At 35.1% G+C, this 20,174-nt stretch overlaps 1 protein-coding gene and 1 long non-coding RNA gene across 6 annotated transcripts in view; both read right to left on the bottom strand.

The window, feature by feature from the left end:
• The window catches only part of LOC106060719 (collagen alpha-4(VI) chain-like), a 35,153-nt gene extending 24,207 nt beyond the window's left edge, over nucleotides 1–10,946 (bottom strand). The window contains exon 1 of one of the 5 annotated variants that reach the window (XM_056026110.1): nucleotides 10,770–10,946. In XM_056026110.1, the coding sequence (XP_055882085.1) occupies nucleotides 10,770–10,788 (19 nt within the window). In that variant the 5' untranslated portion in view covers nucleotides 10,789–10,946. Of the gene's footprint in view, nucleotides 1–8,426; nucleotides 8,746–10,769 lie in introns of those variants that run through there. The other 4 variants (XM_056026109.1, XM_056026111.1, XM_056026113.1 and 1 more) reach the window with 4 other exon arrangements.
• Nucleotides 10,947–17,250: 6,304 nt separating this feature from the next.
• LOC106078360 (uncharacterized) lies at nucleotides 17,251–19,085 on the bottom strand. Its single transcript, XR_001219837.2, has 2 exons — nucleotides 18,792–19,085; nucleotides 17,251–17,664 (listed from the first exon to the last, which is right to left on the bottom strand). It is a non-coding gene; the product is annotated as an uncharacterized LOC106078360 (long non-coding RNA).
• Between the last annotated feature and the right edge of the window lie 1,089 nt (nucleotides 19,086–20,174).

Raw genomic sequence — 20,174 nt, 5'->3', positions numbered from 1 at the left:
CCAAACGTTTCACCAGTCTTGTTCAGTGAGGTACTGGTACCTATCTGTTTAATCATGGTACAGACCTGCTCGTTGACCTCTTCCATCTTCGTACCCAACTGTACCAGGAACGATTTCATCTGTTCTTTCACTGCGCCCATGAGCTCTCTGATATCTGGTTGTACTTCGAGTCCGGGTCCTCATCTTCGTCCAGCAAGGCTTGTCGAAGGCGTTCTCTAAGGGTTTCCTTGTTTCTTTTAAAGCATTTCAGTCCACGACACCGAAGCTCTTGTTTCAATTCTTTTAGATCAAGTTCAGCAAGCAGTTTCACAGAAGCCATAAGAAATCCCATTTCTGACAACAGTGTTACGATCTTCTTAATCAGGCCTTCTGCAAACACTGCCCAACAACACAACACATCTAAAACATCAACTTGACAACAAGAGCTTCAAGTAACAAAGTGGCGATTTAATGACAAATACATCAAAAGCCAAAAAGCCAATAGAACACAATTGGCTACATCAAATTCAAATGCTTTCTTGTACAAAAGAACTGCCTACTAAACACTACAAGTCCTTTTCTGTCTACTTCTAGACTCGTACAGCTACATTTTCAAGGACTCACAAGGTACCATGACAAAGTCCTGCTGCCTTGCTGTCCTGGACTCAACTGTCTATTGTTACACACTGTGCCTCTTCCTTGAAGGCTTTCAGTCACATGAAAAAAAAAAATATATATATATATATATATATATATATATATATATATATATATATATATATATATATATATATATATGGTCGATGTAACAGAGGCGCCCCACGGAAACGCTTCAAAGACCAGCTTAGGCACCAACTTGCCTTAGCTGACATAGAAAAGAGCACCTGGTTGCATGCGGCCTCAACGAGACAGCTGGAGGTCACTCACAAAGGCCGCAGGACAGACATTTCAGACCAAAAGAAAATCCGACAGACTTAGACGGCGAAAAGAAAAATCTAAATCGACAACCTGTGGCAGTGGCGTAGCTACCAATGTGCGGGTGGTGCGGGCCGCACAGGGCACCAAGTGGAGAGGGGCACCAAAATTCCCACAGTGTGTATTAATTTCCTATTTCCATGAGCGTTTCAGCAAAAACGACTAATTGTATGGACACGAACAAGCATAAGCTACTGTATTTTAAACATGAACTAACGATTTATCAACTGTCATGTCGCTATTTTGTTTCATCTCCTTGACTATTTCTTCCATACAATGTAGGCTATAGAACAGTTTGAATCAAATTTACTAGATTTATTTCGGACACACGGTATATGTTGTTACTACACTGATCAATGCTCTGTAATATAAGGAAGAAGAAGAAGATAGGCCAACCTTTTTAACTTCATTGTTTAGTCCATTGGTTTAATCTAGATATTGAGTTTACAAATATATTTCTAAACTTCAGCTTCTAGTAGTTTTCTTCGTTTATTCATTTCTTTATGATTCTTTATAGTTTAATTTTGGAAATAATTCTATGGTAATGTCAATATTTTAAAATAAGCTAACCTTTGTTTTCTACGAGTTGTTTTTTTTTAACTAACTAGTTAATTGTAATACTGTAAAGTAAACAAAATGATGAACAGTGCTCAAGACAGACTAGTCTGGCTAGCGCCTCAAAACCATTTTAAGCTCAGACGGAGAAATCGGCATCTCTGATTGAATTGGCTGACGGCATGGATCAAAGAGTGACTTGGAGTTAGTAAAATTACTATCAAAATACGATCCACTCTTGAGGGAGCATGTGCTTCGAACTAAGCTTTGTTCCAGACCGAATACATTCTTGTCTCCACAAATACAAAAAAAAATTATTACAATATTGGGGGATCACGTTAAAAAACAAATCATACAGCAAGTAAAACAAGCCAAATATTTATACACGATTTTTGACATTTTTGACCTGACATCTCAAAGTTGGATCAAACTTCCCAAATTTTACGGTACTTTGTCATGGATAATGACGGGGTGCAGGGTCGTGAGTCTTATATTGACTTCATCGACACAAAGGACAAGCATGCTGCTGGAATCGCTAAGATGATTCTAGAGAAACTGCGTTCGAATGGCTTAGACATAATGGACTACAGGGTCAAGGCTATGATAATGCTGCGGTCATGAAAGGTCAAAACTACGGTGTCCAAAAACGTATTCTAGAAGTAAATCCCAAAGCACTATTCATTGCCTGCTTAAACCATTCTCTTAATTTAGCAGGAATTCGAGCTGCTGAAGCTGAAATCAATTCGGTAACTAGCCTTAAACGTTTAGTTTTGACCCGCTGGAGCGCCAGAGGAGAAGCCGTCAAGATGGTTAGGAATACATTTTCTAAAATTATAGAAACACTGGAGACAATATCTAGCAGAGATGAAAATTCATCGACTAGATCTGAAGCAGATGCATTATTAGTTGCCATTCAGTCTTTTAATTTCCTCGCCTATCTTGGATTTTGGACTCCTGTTTTAACTGAAATTACAAAAACAAAGATTATCTATTCGAGACTGCTCACTCAAACTAAAAATATTAGAGACATTTTTAAGTAGTAATCGAGAGGACATCGCTGAAGCCAGCATTACCTTTGCCGAAAGCGTGTGTTCATATCTGAGAATCAGTACAGAACCTCAAAAACGTATCGGCCATAAGAAAAAGATGCCTGGTGAGAAAAGTGACGACTCTGTACTTACACACAAAGAAGAGCTACAAAGGGAAATTTATTCTACCTTGGACAGGATTGTTCAAGAAATAATCACCCGATTCGAGCAACTTCATGATTTAGCAGATAGATATGAATTTTTGTCGCCTTCCCAGCTATTAAATCATCAGGTCGAAATCAAACTCGATTGTACTCCTAGCGACATTGATAAAAACGAATTTCTGCTGGAGCGAAAGAGGCTTCAACGGTTTGTTAGTTTCATCAGAAGCCTCAGAACTTCTAAAACAAGGACCTGCTGAGCTCTTGAAATTTATAAATAAATATCAGCTAGATAATTCAGTCCCGAATATCGTCCTCATGATTCGCATATTTTTTACTATTGCGGTAAACGTCGATTTATGCGAGAGAAGTTTTTCCAAACTGAAACTGATCAAGAATTACTTGCGATCAACGATGACAAATTTACGACTCACTAATTTAGCCATTTTGTCCATTGCACAAGAGCTGGTGGAAAAAATTGATTTCGATAAAATTATTGATACTTTTGCCAGCAAGAAAGCTCGTAAAATTCACTTGTAGTATGTTTATGAAAAAGTGAATTTTTGAATTAACAATATTTGATTAATGAATACATATTATTTTGAACAAAAAAGTAAGGTTTTACAATGTTATTATTTAGTTAGCTTTTGGGGGGGGGGCATCAAGATGAGGTCCCGCACCAGGCATCATATACTCTAGCTACGCCACTGACCTGCGGACAATGGTTATGCTTGCCCTGAGTGTGGCAAAATATGGGGCTGCGCAGCCACGGGAAATACTGCATTCCTCACTAACATTTGGACTCGAAGGCAAGCTCCCCCAGCGGGAATCGGGGCGTCACTCACTATTCCCGGTTATAAAACAAAACAAAAATGCTTATTCTGAGGTATCTGCAGTGCATTATACTGATATTACAATTTTTTAGTTCAAAAACCTAATCTGCTTTTCTTATTTACTTAGGACTTAGATTCTGCCGTGCCGTTCGGCGCAATGGGCAGCAAGATGTCTCCACCAAAGTCTGTCACTGGCAATGTCTGAAACCTATTTCCACCTGGTGTCCACTTCTCTGAGGTCCTCCATGAAAGTGTAACGCCAAGTTATTCGAGGACTTTCCCTGTTTGCGCTTTCCTCATAATGTCATCCATGTCATCGCAACTCATGGTATGCATAATACATTTTGTCGGAGAACATGTCCCGCAAATCTCATGCGACGTTCTGTCACAACCTCACTAAGTGGCGACTCCCAGCTTGGCATAAGGATTTCCTTGATTGAGACCCGATCTCTATAACTGACACCTAAAGTCAGTCTTAGCCATCTTTGTTGAGCTACTTTTAGTCTTTTTCAATTTCGGCAGATGACTGGACTTTATTAATGGAGCCCAGCGACTTTTGGAACTTGGTGACTGTAGTTTGCTATAGATTTTATATCGAAAATGGAATTTTTTTCGTTAAAACCATCTGTTGGGGAGTTTTAAACTAAAAATTTCCGCAGTTTTTTTTAAAACAAACTCAAAACCACTTTGGCTACGCTTATAGAATTTGGTGACTGTAGTTTGTTTTAGAATAATATTGATGAGGGGTTTTTCAACCTCAGAAGAATCCAGTCCTATGCTGACAGTAAAATGCAAAAATTTTTTCAATTCAATCAAAGCTTTTTATGGTCCTCAGCAAAATGGCTTATACCCTATATTCAGTGCTGATGGAAACAAACTTCTCACAGACAAGGAGGATATACTTGTTCGCTGGGTTGAACATTTCAGTACCATCATTAACTGTCCATCAAGTATTAGCGCCGAAGCCATCCCACGCCTGGAACAAGTCCCAATAAACCATTCACTCGCTGACCCTCAATGAAGTAATGACTGCAATATCCAACCTCTCAACTGGTAAGGCACCGGGACTAGACTCCATCCCTGCTGAAATATACTCACTTGGCAGTTCAGAGCTGACAGCTAAACCAACAGAAATCTACCAGATAATGTGGGAACAAAAGAAACTACCACAAGAGTTCAAAGACGCCTCCATCATTCATCTCTACAAGAGAAAGGGAAATAGGCAGTTATGCGATAACAATCGTGGCATATGCCTCCTTTGAATTGGTGGCAAGATTCTGGCTAGGGTGCTATTAAACAGACACATCACCTAGAAATTGGCCTACTTCCGGAGAGTCAGTGCGGCTTCAGGCAGGGTAGAGGCACGGTTGACATGATCTTTGCAGTCCGCCAACTCCAAGAGAAATGTAGAGAACAAAATTGAGACCTCTATACTGCATTCATAGAATTGACTAAATCTTTTGATGTCAGTCGTGAAGGCCTTTGGCAAATCATGTCCAAATTCGGCTGCCCGGATCAATTCATAACAATGGTGCGCCAATTCCATGATAACATGCAAGCAAGAGTCCAAGACAACGGAGACTACTCCAAGCCTTTTCCTGTCTCAAATGGTGTGAAGCAGGGCTGTGTGCTGGCCCCAACGCTTTTCAGCATAATGTTCACCACCATGCATAAGACATTGGAGTTGGTATACAATATCGCACCAATGCAAGTTTATTCAACGCTCAAAGACTCAAGACAAGGACCAAGGTAAACTACGACTGCATCAGAGACCTGCTATTCACAGATGACTGTGTCATTAATGCCTCAAACGAAGAAGACCTTCAAAAGAGCCTGTCCCTCTTCGCTAATGCCTGCAAACAAAAATTTGGCCTGGCCATAAATGTAAAAAAGAGTCGTGGACCTTATAGTCCCGCCACACCAAAAAGCTAAGCTCCTTCCACCTACGCTGTCTAAGGAGTATCCATAAGGTGCGTTGGTCCGATCACATATCAGACACAGAAATCTTAAAGCTGTCCAACATGTACAGTATCAATGCGACAGTAAAAAGGTACCAACTTTGATGGGCGGGAAATGTAGTCCGCATGCCAGACAAACTCCTTCCAATACGACTTCTGTATGTGGAGCTGTGTGCAGGAAAGCGCTCCCAGGGAGGCCAATACAAGCGCTATAAAGACAATCTCAAGAGCTCCTTAAAGGAATGCGATATTGACATTCACGTCTGGGAAGCACTAGCTCTTGATCGCTTCTCATGGCGTGAAGCTGTGAGTCTCGGAGTCTCAAGTTTTGAAGCAAGAAGAGTTGACACTTTGTCATCAGTGTATATATAACAATGAGATGCCCTTGTACCTTAGCGAACTGATTACTCCATATGTCCCCCAGAGAGCCCTGCGCTCAAAGGACTCAACGCTTTTAGTGGTGCCACGTTTCTCCCTCAAAAGCTACGGTCTTCGGGCTTTTTCAGTGCACGGACCAAAGGTTTGGAACTCACTCCCCATTGATCTCAGACAGATAATATGCTACACCACTTTTAAGAAGAACATTAAGACCTACTTGTTTAAAACTTTTTTAGATTAGTTTTTGATTCTTGTTGTCGTGTTTGTGTTTGTAATGTTATTACAGCGCCTTGAGCCTACATTTTGTTTGTTAACAGCGCTTTATAAATAAAATTATTATTATTATTATTATTCGAGGAGAGAAGTTGCAGAAAAATCAATACGAATTTTTCAAGTATTTTTATTGTCGCAGCATAACTATTTTTAACAGTCTACATTTGTGTAAATTACTGCATTGCGTATCGTGACGGAATTTAATGGTGACATCCTGACGTAACTGAAAGCTATTTCGTTTAAAATTTATAATACGTAATCGTTTAATAGTTCATTATAGAACAAACAATGAACATTTTACAAAACGCAAAGAAAAAAGATATAGAGTCATTTGTTGTACTTTCTGGTACTGCTAGTTTGATATTTAGTTGTAATTAGATTCTAAGTAGCAAAACATATGACAAGAATATCGTTAAGTATGTTTCGTGATTCAATATACAACTTTGGCAAGACATCTCTGATCTTTGTGATTAAATATACAACTTTGACAAGACATCTCTGATCTTTGTGATTAAATATACAACTTTGGCAAGACATCTCTGATCTTTGTGATTAAATATACAACTTTGGCAAGACATCTCTGATCTTTGTGATTAAATATACAACTTTGGCGAGACATCTCTGATCTTTGTGATTCATATACAACTTTGGCAAGACATCTCTGATCTTTGTGATTAAACATACAACTTTGGCAAGACATCTCTGATCATTGTGATTAAACATACAACTTTGGCAAGACATCTCTGATCATTGTGATTAAACATACAACTTTGGCAAGACATCTCTGATCATTGTGATTAAACATACAACTTTGGCAAGACGTCTCTGATCATTGTGATTAAACATACAACTTTGGCAAGACGTCTCTGATCATTGTGATTAAACATACAACTTTGGCAAGACGTCTCTGATCATTGTGATTAAACATACAACTTTGGCAAGACGTCTCTGATCATTGTGATTAAACATACAACTTTGGCAAGACGTCTCTGATCATTGTGATTAAACATACAACTTTGGCAAGACGTCTCTGATCATTGTGATTAAACATACAACTTTGGCAAGACGTCTCTGATCATTGTGATTAAACATACAACTTTGGCAAGACGTCTCTGATCATTGTGATTAAACATACAACTTTTCCAAGACGTCTCTGATCATTGTGATTAAACATACAACTTTGGCAAGACGTCTCTGATCATTGTGATTAAACATACAACTTTGGCAAGACGTCTCTGATGTTTACACTAAGTTCACGATTTATTATGCTTATGAACGAAAATTATTTTAAGGTTGAGGAGTCGCCGCACAGTGGAGAAATGCAAAAAGGGGTCGCCGAGCCATAAAAGGTTGAGAACCTTGGTATAAACCTTTCAAAGCCAAAGACAGCACGCCAGCAGTCTCTCTTCTGTTTACAGCGAGTGTACTTTAACCTACATGAACGTCTATTTCTGACATAGCTTTTATCAACTCACTCCGCCTGTGTGGTACACATTGTGTACACCTTAGTGTCTCACACTTCACATACTTAGATCAAGTTAAAACTTTGCACAATTATTCGTTGCCTCCAACAGAACACGAGTAACAAAAAATAATCAATTAATTAATTAATTTGTGGTATTAAATTAATTGATTTTAAAATGAGAAAGAAAAATAAATCATACAGTACTGAGATATAGTCATATAGGCTATATCTGGAAATGTGCAGCTCTGTCCCTTTTTTTTTTAAAAAAAGTATTCTTTTATATTTTGCTTGGACTATATTGTAAGTTATATGAAGCTTAGATTTAGAGATTCTACTGTAACACTATTTAAATGAAAAAAAAAGTAAAAATACACAAATGTTTTTTTTTACAAGTACATGTTTGTTTACAAGATTAGTTATTTCTTTATGTTTACAAGATTAGTTATTTCTTAATGTTTACAAGATTAGTTATTTCTTAATGTTTACAAGATTTGTTATTTCTTACTGTTTACAAGAATTGTTATTTCTTAATGTTTACAAGATTTGTTATTTCTTACTGTTTACAAGAATTGTTATTTCTTAATGTTTACAAGAATTGTTATTTCTTAATGTTTACAAGATTAGTTATTTCTTAATGTTTACAAGAATTGTTATTTCTTACTGTTTACAAGATTTGTTATTTCTTAATGTTTACAAGAATTGTTATTTCTTACTGTTTACAAGATTTGTTATTTCTTAATGTTTACAAGAATTGTTATTTCTTACTGTTTACAAAATTTGTTATTTCTTACTGTTTACAAGATTTGCTATTTCTCACTTACTTTTGTGTCCATCACTCAGGTTTACACTGAACAATATCCATAGAATTATTCCAGGAATAAACAAGATAAAACAAAATTGCTTCATTTCGCTGATTAATTAGATGTAAGTATTTACAATTTTGAATTCTCAATGTTGGAAAAAAAATGCTAGAAAAAAAGGAATGAAAATCTGCTGAACAATAAGAACTGTTTTGTAAGGTCTTACAAATCTTACATTTTCATTGAATAGTAGCGCAATTGAGCAGACACAGGAAAAGAACGCCCGTCACGTGCTCACAGATTTACATCCTGTTTCACTTTACAACCCCACCCCCACCCATCTCCTGATTCTGTCCAATGAAAGCTACGTGAGTGTCAGGGCGAGGTCTGAATTTCTAAGAGGTGAATGTCGTAGACTGTTGGCCTGGTGTTTATAACTTGTAAACTAACGAGTTCTTCTATTGAATTTTGTGTGTGTGTGAGCAGAACATTCACTAGAGACATGTAGATCTACTTAGATTTCGTTTTTAAAACCGAGGTTCTACTAGAAGTGCTTGGCATAGGTTGTTCTTGACGTAGAATTTCACTAACGTCAACATTGTCAAGTTGTGCGGCTATGGGTGCAAGACATTTTCTTTCAAAATACAGGGAGATTGGGTTTGAATCCCGGATCCTTTATTTTTTTCTTAAAGAGGGTGTTATAGAAAAGAAGGATTAATTTGAGAATAAGGAGGAGTTTTTGGAAACGTATTGAAAAAACACAAAGCGAGTGACCTCTAGCTTATATCTGTAATTAGAATATTTAAAGAATCTAATCTAATGCTTTACACTTTACACAGATGACCAGCTAAGCATAATTCTTGCAATTTTAGAGGTCAATTTTAGAGTTCCGTTTTAGAATTTCATTTTAAAGTTCCATTCTAGAGTTCCATTTGAGACTTCAATTGTATACTTCCATTTTAGACTTTCAATTTAGAGTTCCATTTTTGACTTTCAATTTAGAGTTCCATTTTTGACTTCTATTTTTGACTTCTATTGTAGACTTCCATTTTAGACTTTTATTTTAGAGTTTCGTTTTAGACTTTCATTTTAAAGTTCCATTTTAGAGTTCTATTTTAGACTTCAATTGTAGACATCCATTTTAGACTTTTATTTTAGAGTTCCATTTTTGACTTCTATTTTTGACTTCTATTTTTGACTTCTATTGTAGACTTCCATTTTAGAGTTTCTTTTAGACTTTCATTTTAAAGCTCCATTTTAGAGTTCTATTTTAGACTTCAATTGTAGACATCCATTTTAGACTTTCATTTTAGAGTTTTCATTTTAGACTTTCGTTTTAGACTTTCATTTTAGAGTTCCATAGCCTAAATTATCTGGCAACAAGTTTGTTTTTACCAATACTAAATTGGTGTCTAATGAGTATCTAATCTTTTCTTCTTAAATATGTCTGCCTGGTTTGGACAGGACACAGGACAAGACGCAGAAATAGATTTAATCTGCTACTTAAAGTCACGCAGTTTTCGTCAGCAGTCACTAGACACTTCAAATCAAAGAGTCTCGCCAGTCAGTCACGTACATGACGAACTACTGAGCTACTTTATCGAAAGACAGTTCACAGTTTGAGGACTTGCCGCACATCAAGTGCACATCAAGTGCTGCAACTGTCAGCACTGTGTGTGTGTGTGTGTGTTTGTGTGTGTGTCACTGAGCATTCAATTAACTCTATTATTATTATGAAAGAACAGAAATGTGATAATTCACAGCTTGCTGTTTCTATTCCCCTCATTGGTAAACAGCTTGCTGAGCTTTTTATTTTGGTATTCTTTCACGTCCATGTCTGTGTTCAGATCGCGAGTTACATGGGATAGACAGTCAATACTAAATGCATGTCTTCATGGTGCGTCCTTTCTCTAGACTTAAAACTAGAACATCGCTTTTTTATATTCCCTTTTTTTTTAAATAGCCTTTATCAACTCATTCTGTCTGTTGGATACATAGACTATATATTACATGGACTGCCAACTCTACGCTCTAAGCCTATATTTTTCAATAAACAAGTCCCGTTCACGGAGGTGTCCTTGGTTGTATGGTAAGTTGACTTCCGGTAGATTTTTTTTTACTATATAAAGGAACTTATGCTTAGTTACCTTAGTGTTGGCAGTCCATGTAATATATAGTCTATGGTTTGAAACAAAGTTTGAACACCTTATTCTCCCCATTTCCCATTTTCGGATCAAATTGAAACTTTGCACACTTATTTATTGTTGAAGACAAACATGAAATAATCAAAAAAATTAGCCAAATAGTAAATAAATTGTGGTAAATAAATAATTTTTTTTTTTTAAAAAAGTAAATAATTCTTACTGTATTGACGAATGCACATTCTTCTTCTTCTTCATCGTTCTCATTGTTATGTTGGAGTGTTCATATGACTAGACCAATACATGAGATGAACTGCGCAGTGGTTTCCAAATCAGGGAGCTCTCCATATAGTTTTCTTTCCCGTATAAGACATTGGCTCCAAATCACCCCAATAGAAAGGAAAGGAATGCACATGTAAATGTGGAGTTATTCCCTCAGTTGAGCTTTGTTTTTTAAAAATAGAATTTCTAAAATACTCAAGTTGTTTAATGATTTAGCTTGAAACTAAAATTTCATTGATAAACAATCTCAAAGGGAATTTAGTGAAAACAAAAGAGAGAGAAGGAGAGAAATAACAAAAAATAATTGGATTAAAGGAGCAGAAAGAGAGAAAGAGACAACAGAGAGAGAGAGAGCACGCGGAGATATAAAGAGAGAGAGAGAGAGAGGGGGGGAGGTCAATGTTTCTGTTTTTGGCCACCGAACACACTAGCACGTCCTTGGACTACATATTTCTAGGAGTTGATCCTATTGCCATATTTTTCCTTTTACCTGGAAGCACACGTCTAACTCCTGAGATTCTGGGAAGCAGACATTTTGGTCCGTGCACGATTCTGGAATCTAGAACCTTCTAGACATCCTGGATATGGCAGACATGTTGCAATCAGGCGGTTAAAAGGTCAAAGGTGATCATACTTGTGCAAGTGTATGTATAGAACAAGAAAAACATTAAAAAAAAACACACTTTGTTAAAAAACAAAGGTTACATTAAGTGTAAATGTATGAATTAGTTTGGATCAGTCATGTAATGGTGGGAATATTGGACCTAGACATAGATATCTGTGCGCTAAAATATTTGTACCAATTGTTTTTGTTTAGCTTTTAACCTTCTCAGTGCGCTATGATCCTATCACGTGTCTGGACCAGTTGGGAAAGGGAGAGGGATGGAGGGGGGTATCTTGGTGAATGTTTACATCATCTTTGTTTTTAATGCTTAAACAATGTTCACTCAGGGCTCAAGATTTCTCAACGGCACTAATTCATCTTATGCCACCACATCTGTCAAGTAATATTTCTTTCCATTGTTCAAGATACCAAACAAAATAATTAATTACTTATAGTCAATTAATTAAAATTTTAAAATTGATTTTTGTGTTGTCAGGTAAAAGAGATAATTGTGCAAATTTTTCAGCGTAATCCGAAATTGGGTGTGGGGGAAATAACGTGTACAAACTTTGACATTTAATTTTCTTGCAAAAACATCAAAAAATAAAATCTCAATATCGATAATAGGTTGTTCCGAGAATTTTTTTTTCGTCCAATGAATGTTAAAATTCACTCTTCTAACTTAGATCCCATTTTATTTTCTTGCCAAAAACATCCCAAAAGGCTAATTATTGAGAATAGGATTTTGAAAAATACAATAATTGTTTAAAATATAGCAAATTATAAAATCTAACAGGCTTTCTGGATTTGTTATGATAAGCAAATTAACGCAAAATGACTGTTTGATTTCGCTTTTCTAGGCTCTATTACATTTCATTTTCTTGCAAAAACGTCGTAAAGAAAAAAAAACAATACTTATAAAAATTGTTATTTTTCCCGAAAAAAAGAGCAACAACATATTAACACTAAATGATTGTTTAGAATTTCTCTTCTGACTTATTTTAAATTAAATTTGATTACTATAAAGTCGCAAATATCTCATTACCGATAATAGGTTGTACATATTATTTATATAAAGCAAAATTTCAAATTGTTCTTATAACCTGCACTAGGCCTACATTTTTTTTTCAAAACTTCGTAAGATTCTTTTATCGATGACAGATTGTCCCGGATTTTGTTTTATTTATATAAAATTAACGATAAATTTTGGGTTGAAATTGCTCTTTTCACTTATATTACATATGATTTACATGCAAACATGTCGCTAAAATTTCATTATAGACAATTGGTTGTTATGGATTTTTAGGAAAAGCAAATTAACTCCGATTGACTTTTTGATATAGCTCTTCTAACATATGTTATTTTATTTTTGCACTCTGCTCAAACATCACAAAAAATCATTATCGAAAAAGGTTATTCGAATTTTAATGAAAAAAATATTAACGCTAAATGATTATTTCAAATTGCTTGTGACTTATATTACGTTAAATTTTATTCTTAAAAATCCGGAAAAAAATTTCGTTATGATAATAGGTTGTTTAAAATTATTGTTTGAAGTCTATCTTTTTTATATTACATTATATTTTAATTGCAATTAAATTATTGCAAAATTATAGGTAATAGGTTATTCCGTGTCTGATACATTAACCCCTTTGCCAGCGAAGTTCTTATGAAAATAGTAGTTTTTGTTGTATTTTTTGTCAGTTTCAAACTATTAAGCGGCAACATCCTTTTCAAGTATAGTCGCAACTATCTATTTAAGTGTATAGTAAAAATGTTCACAATCTAATAGCGCCGCTTTCATCAATAGGCGATGACGTCATTTGTGCTATTTTGTTCTTGTGTACTAATTGCTCTCCCCTTGCGCTTCGTCGTAATTTTTCAAAGACGTCTAAAAGTTTTCTTCTTGGTCGTTTGGTTCATTGACTCCATCTTGCGCTGTAGAGCCAAGCTGTATCTTTGGAGTTCTTGAATTCTCCATATATCTTCGTTATTGGATAGCCTTAGCGCTGGCCTTAGTATATATTCTTGAAGGATTATTTGCCCCTGTTTAGGATGAGTTTTATTTCATATTGTAAAGTTATTTTAGTATGGATTCGGTCGTATTCGTATTTTGTATTTAGATTATAGGATTAGAAGAATATATTATTTGTCTTTCTAAAGGGTCTCAGGTTTCAGGTCTGAGATTTTAAATTTTAAGGTAATAAGTCTGAGGTTTTAAGTTCTATATTTCAGCCTTATACTTCTATATTGAGACTTGATGTTACATTCTGATGTTGTGAGATTTGGTGGTACTCTGAACTTTGATTTTTCTTCGTGGGTGAACATTCGTCTTGGCTAGAAGATACGTGGATTATCATGAACATTGGTATATGAAGTACTCTGAACCTGATTATAGAGTCAATGTCTTGAAATGGAACATTGATGAGGTCAATAATATTTTTTAAAATACTATTTAAGTATTTGACTGAAATATATTATACTATATGTACTTGTATTCATTTACCATTAGAATTTGTCATATATCATTTCATTGAATAAATCTTATTGGATTCAATTTATTGTTTAATTTCCATGGTCATACATATCGTTTATTAATTAATGTACAACTGTGTGTGTGGTGTTTCTGTTAGGCTGAACTTTGGGATTTATAAAAGTAATAATAAATTATAAATTAATTATAACACACACGCACATTACAATTAATATTACTCTTAATACCTTGAGAACTTATTAATAAGTAAATTAAATTTTAAGTCCTGACAAGTAAAAAGGGGCATAATTTAACTTATACCACCATATCTATCAGTAGAATTTCTTTCCCTTTTCGATACCAAAAAAAAAAAAAACAACAACAAATTAATTCACAATAGTTAATTTACTAATTATTTTCTTTAATGATTCTTGTTTTTTCAACTTGATCCGAGATTGGGTGTGGGAGAATGTGTACACACTTTTGTACCAGATAGACATATAGGCAGCCAGACAGAGTGATTTGATAGAAAAAGAAAAAAAAAGAAGCAAAGTACCACTTTCAGATCTTGCTATCTTTGGGACAGATGATATATACGAAAACCTTTTTTCTTCTGTAGCCCACGGTTAACGAGTGAATCATGTGGCCAGCACAACGACCAATCACATTTACTTTTCCCCAACTATTGTCAGGTACCCAATTAGAGCTGAGTCAGAGGCGTCTTTAAGATCTCAACATAAAAAAAAAAACAAGTATTCACCAGATTTCGAACCTAGGTCTTAGATCTTTACCTTTAACTATAGTCTGTTGGACTGTTGGGACACCATGCAAGATTCGTCGACCGTATTTCTCCATTCCTCTCTGTCCTTTGCCATAGAGCCTCTTTCAATGGCAGGCCCGTCCATTCTATTATGTTGTCATCCCATTGTTTTTTCTGCCTGCCTCTTCATCTTTTTCCTGGTACTACTCCCTGAAGGAGGGTGCTTTCGAGCCACGAAGATCTTAAAATACGGCCATAGATTTTTAAATTGCGTTTTTTTTTTACGATAGACATCAGACATTACATGTAGACAATAAACAAAGTGAGTTGACATTTAGACATTAAACAAAGTGAGTTGACATTTAGACATTAAACAAAATGAGTTGACATTCAGACAATAAAACAAAGTAAGTGAGTTGACATTCAGACAATAAAACTAAGTAAGTGAGTTGACATTAAGACATTAAATAAAGTGAGTTGACATTCAGACAATAAAACAAAGTAAGTGAGTTGACATTTAGACATTAAACAAAGTGAGTTGACATTAAGACATTAAAGGGAAACTCCGATGGTTTTGACAAATTTTGATATAATATGTGTTTTGATTTATAGATAATGAATATATTATTCTTTTTTTTTATTTGCAAGAATAACTTAGTAATTGATGTTTTTGTGACATAATTTAATTTTTTCTGCGCATCCAAATCGGTCAGATTTTCACTGAATTTCTGTGTGACGTCACGAGTGTGCACTCAAATCCTATAGATAGGGAGGCGAAAAAAAAATTATCTTTGATAAAAAAAAATTTTGTTAGTACATCATTAAAATACTTTAAAAGAAATTTCTAATGGTGTATAAATTATGACTGTATGTTTAACAGTAAGAAAGTTATGATTTTTTTGTGCCGTTTTGACCTAACATTGGTTGACATGGAAAAAGTGATGAGAGAGCTTGACGCTGGCTCAGCTGGCGAGACACCCCCCCCCAAGGTCAAAAGTTAAAAAGTTGGAATTGAGTTTTGTAGACGATAGATCTACTTATTAAATAAGAAATTTAATAGTAGATCTAGTATTCGTAGTAAATTTCTAGCTCACAAATCTGATTTCATTTATATTAATGAACTTCAGTTGTTTAAAATGTCTCAGTAGTATCATTAATTGAATTCTTTGGCCTGGAAATCCAATGTATTGTTGATACTGCACCTGGTATTAGCTTTATTTTTTTTTTAAATCCCATCTCCACAGCAATGAAGTTGCTAAAACAGCTTCTCTCAAAATGGTTTGAGCATAAATAGGAATTAGCTAATGCCTTTGTAAAATATTTGCTCTTCAGACGAATAAATTTTTCCCATTTCCCTTTAAAACTTCAACTTGGAAACATGAAAAGAGACACTAATTTCTGTATCAGCATACTTGCTGATTTTATCTTTGTGATTGGAAATACTGCAACAAGCTGAAGAACAGTATTTCATTTTCTTCAAGTAGAAATAGAGGTTTAGATCTAGAATATTATTTATAAACAAAGACCGATTATAAATCAACGTGGAGAATACATCTAGCTGTGAAGCGTAACAATAAATGCGATCCGATAGGTCTAGATCTAGACTAGAGAGTTTATCGGTTATATAGGTCTAGATCTAAATTTAGCCAGCACCCTTGTGACGTCAAGTTTTTAAAAACTAAAAACATCTCGCAGAACCCCGTTTTTTTTTGGGGCGTGAAGAATTTTCTGTCTAATTTATTAAATATAAAATTTTCCGAGCATTTAAATAAGAAATGATATAATGTTTACTATTACAACTTTTTACGCAGAATTTAAATATGTCAATAACTAAAATTTGAAAAACTATCGGAGTTTCCCTTTAAACAAAGAAAGTGAGTTGACATTCAGACATTAAACAAAATGAGTTGACATTCAGACAATAAAACAAAGTAAGTGAGTTGACATGTAGACATTAAACAAAGGAAGTGAGTTGACATGTAGACATTAAACAAAGTAAGTGAGTTGACATGTAGACATTAAACAAAGTAAGTGAGTTGAGATGTAGACATTAAACAAAGTAAGTGAGTTGACATGTAGACATTAAACAAAGTAAGTGAGTTGACATGTAGACATTAAACAAAGTGATTTGCCATTCAGACATTAAACAAAGTGAGTTGACATTCAGACATTAAACAAAGTGAGTTGACATGTAGACATTAAACAAAGTGAGTTGACATTCAGACATTAAACAAAGTGAGTTGCCATTCAGACATTAAACAAAGTAAGTGAGTTGACATTCAGACATTAAACAAAGTGAGTTGACATTCAGACATTAAACAAAGTGAGTTGACATTCAGACATTAAACAAAGTGAGTTGACATTCAGACATTAAACAAAGTGAGTTGCCATTCAGACATTAAACAAAGTAAGTGAGTTGACATTCAGACATTAAACAAAGTGAGTTGACATTCAGACATTAAACAAAGTGAGTTGACATTCATACATTAAACAAAGTGAGTTGACATTCAGACATTAAACAAAGTGAGTAAAAGCATAGAGACATAAAAGAACGTAGTTTAACAAAATTAACATGAAGGCAGATCGAAGTAGTTTCTTATAACCAAACCATTTATTCCAATATAGAGGACAAAGTTAAGCTATTAATTAGGAAAAAAACATTTTAAATGTTTTTTTTGTTAATGTCTTTCTATTAGGTTGGAAATATTGTTTGTGTGTGTGTGTGTTTGTAACCATTAACATACAAACAATGCTCAAGAAAATATGGACTAAATATAAGTTTTTGGGTTTAAAAACATAAACTTAAGTTAATTTAACGCCTTTTGCTCCAAAGCTAAATCTTCATAAGGCCTGACCCTGCACACAGGACAACACTGTCCAGGTATTTTGACGGGACTGCTACAGGGCGGTCTAGCACAATCCATGATGGCGCAAGGAGTTTGCCCGTAGCTTTCACAAACACAAACAGTGCAATCGTTTGGTTGAAAGTTTGAACCAATCTGTAAGTAAAATATCAACATAGACTAAATGTGTGCGCAATTAGTCTCTAAAGACACAATTTTAAATCTCTAGGAAATTTGTACATTTGATGGTATCACAATATTACTTAAATTCATTACTGGAAATTTCGATTAATCAAAGTAATCTCTTTTTTTGTTATTACAAAACTTATATTAACTCACTCTGTCTGTCTGTCTGTCTGTTAAAAAGTTTGTACACGTTATTTTTTCCCCACATCCAATCTCGGATCAAGTTGAAATTTTGCACAATTATTTCTTGTGCCTGACAGAAACAAGAATCAATATAAAAACAAAAAAAAAATCAAATTAGCTAATTAACTATTGGTAATGAATTATTTTGGTTGGTATCGAACAAGGGAAAGAAATCGTACTTGACAGATGTGATGGTATAAGCTAATTAGTCCCCTTGAAAATCTTGAGTCCTAAGTGAATTGTTTTATGCATTTATAAAACGATCATTCACTAAGATATCCCCTCTCTTACCCCACCCCCCTCTCTTTGCAAGACACCAAACAAAATAATTGATTACCAATAGTTAATTAACTAATTGTTGTTGTTTTACTGATCCTTATGTTGTGAGGTAAAACAAATAATTGTGCAAATTTTCAGCTTGATCCCAGATTGGGAGAAATAACGTGTACAAACTTACGAGTCGGGAGAACATTTTGACCTTAAGAATGGCAGATCAATTGTAGAAGCGCATTGACGAGGACGTTTTAAGGTATCATCCTCAAAAGAATTTTTTATCTATCTAGATCTAGTTGCAGACGAGAAAAATGGATGAAAGATCCTAATTAGAAGACAAAACAAGGTCACTTAATCAAATGAGTTAATATTTTAGTACTTGTAATAATGTCGATTTTAGTTAATATTTTAGTACTAGTAATAATGTCGATTTTATTTTTATTAATATAAAACTATGGATATAGCTAGAATACAAATACAACGGATCTTTGTATCCTGAAAAAGAGATCGCCTTCGTGTCTCCTTTGTCAGCTGATATGGATCTTGAACTCTCTAGTGCTAATATTAGCTTGACACTTTTTCTCCCCTCAATAATGTTGTGGATTAAAAAACAAAACCTAATTTTAATTGAGTTATCTTACCGGATAGAAGACGTTGTCATAGAAGCAACCTTTTGGTGGAGGGATACGGGCAAGAGCCAGAGTCACTTCAATGAACAAGATACAGCAGACGATCAACTTCATTTTGATGTTATTGGATCAGACGACCTCACTTGTACTGACCTGAAAACAAAGTTTAATATAGAGACAAGAACATATGTAAGTCACGTGACCTAACCGGATGAGCCAATAAGGAAATCCGACAAACTTAAAAGTCAAGTCAATAATAAAGAAATAAATCAGAAGGAGAACGCGGATGCTGTTGTTAAAAATACTTCGCCGTAATAACGTTTGCATCATAGCACGCTTGATTGAGCTCATGGCACAGCATGGGCGTAGCCAGGATTTTTTTTCGGGGGTGGTGGTGGTGGCTTGGGGGGGGGGGTTTAACCCGCAAAAAAAAATCATTTGTATGTGTGTGTATTTGTACATAATTAATCTTTATTACATTCTGACGCTTCATTCTTTCGAAAGACGTGTATTGTACCCTAATTTAGGTTCTTACTGGAGTTAGTGGAAAAACTGTAGACCTTGCCAGCAAAGGTGTCTGGGGGAGCGCTGTGAGCTCCCCTAGCGAGGAGCGGAACCCCCGCCAAGTACTATTTCGGGTATTAAAAGCCAACAAAATGCATATTCTGAAGTATCTACAGTGCATTTTCCTGCTATTAAAAAGTTTTATTTTAAAAACCTAATGTACTATTCTTACTGACTTAGAACCTCCGTGTCGTTCGGTGCATTGGGCGGCAAGCTGATTCCACAAAAATCTGTCACTGGCAATGTCTGAAGCCTCTTCCCACCTGCTCTGATGACCTCCATCAAAGTGTAGCGCCAAGTTGTACTAGGATGTCCCTGTTTGCGCTTTCCTCGTAATGACCTCTATTTTATCGCAACTCTTATCATACGTAATTCATTTTGTCGGAGAAGATGTCCCACAAACTTCATGCGACGCTCTGTCACAACCTTACTAAGGGGTTGGCATAGGATTTCCTTGATTGAGACCCGATCTCTATAACTGACTCCTAAAATCTGCCTTTGCCATCTTTGTTGAGCCACATTTAGTGTTTTTCTATTTCGGCAGATGACTATTCACTGCACTTTATTAATGGAGCCCCGCCACTGGTAGAAATGTGTAACCTCTATGTAACCTCTATGGCTACGCTCTTGGAATTAGGTGACTGTAGTTTGCTTTAGATTTTATATATAAAAGGGAAGTTTTATCATCAAAATAATTTTTTGTGGGGTTTTAAACTATAAAAAATCTGTAAAATTCAAAACCCCATTAGCTACGGTCATAGAATTTGGTGATTGTAGTTTGCTTAAGAATAAAATTAAAGAGAGAGGTTTTCAATCTCAAAACTCTCTGTA

The sequence above is a fragment of the Biomphalaria glabrata genome, chromosome 4 (assembly GCF_947242115.1).
Source record: "Biomphalaria glabrata chromosome 4, xgBioGlab47.1, whole genome shotgun sequence".
Taxonomy (NCBI): domain Eukaryota; kingdom Metazoa; phylum Mollusca; class Gastropoda; family Planorbidae; genus Biomphalaria; species Biomphalaria glabrata.
Note: the sequence above shows the minus strand (reverse complement) of the source record. Positions and strands in the feature narration are given on the sequence as shown.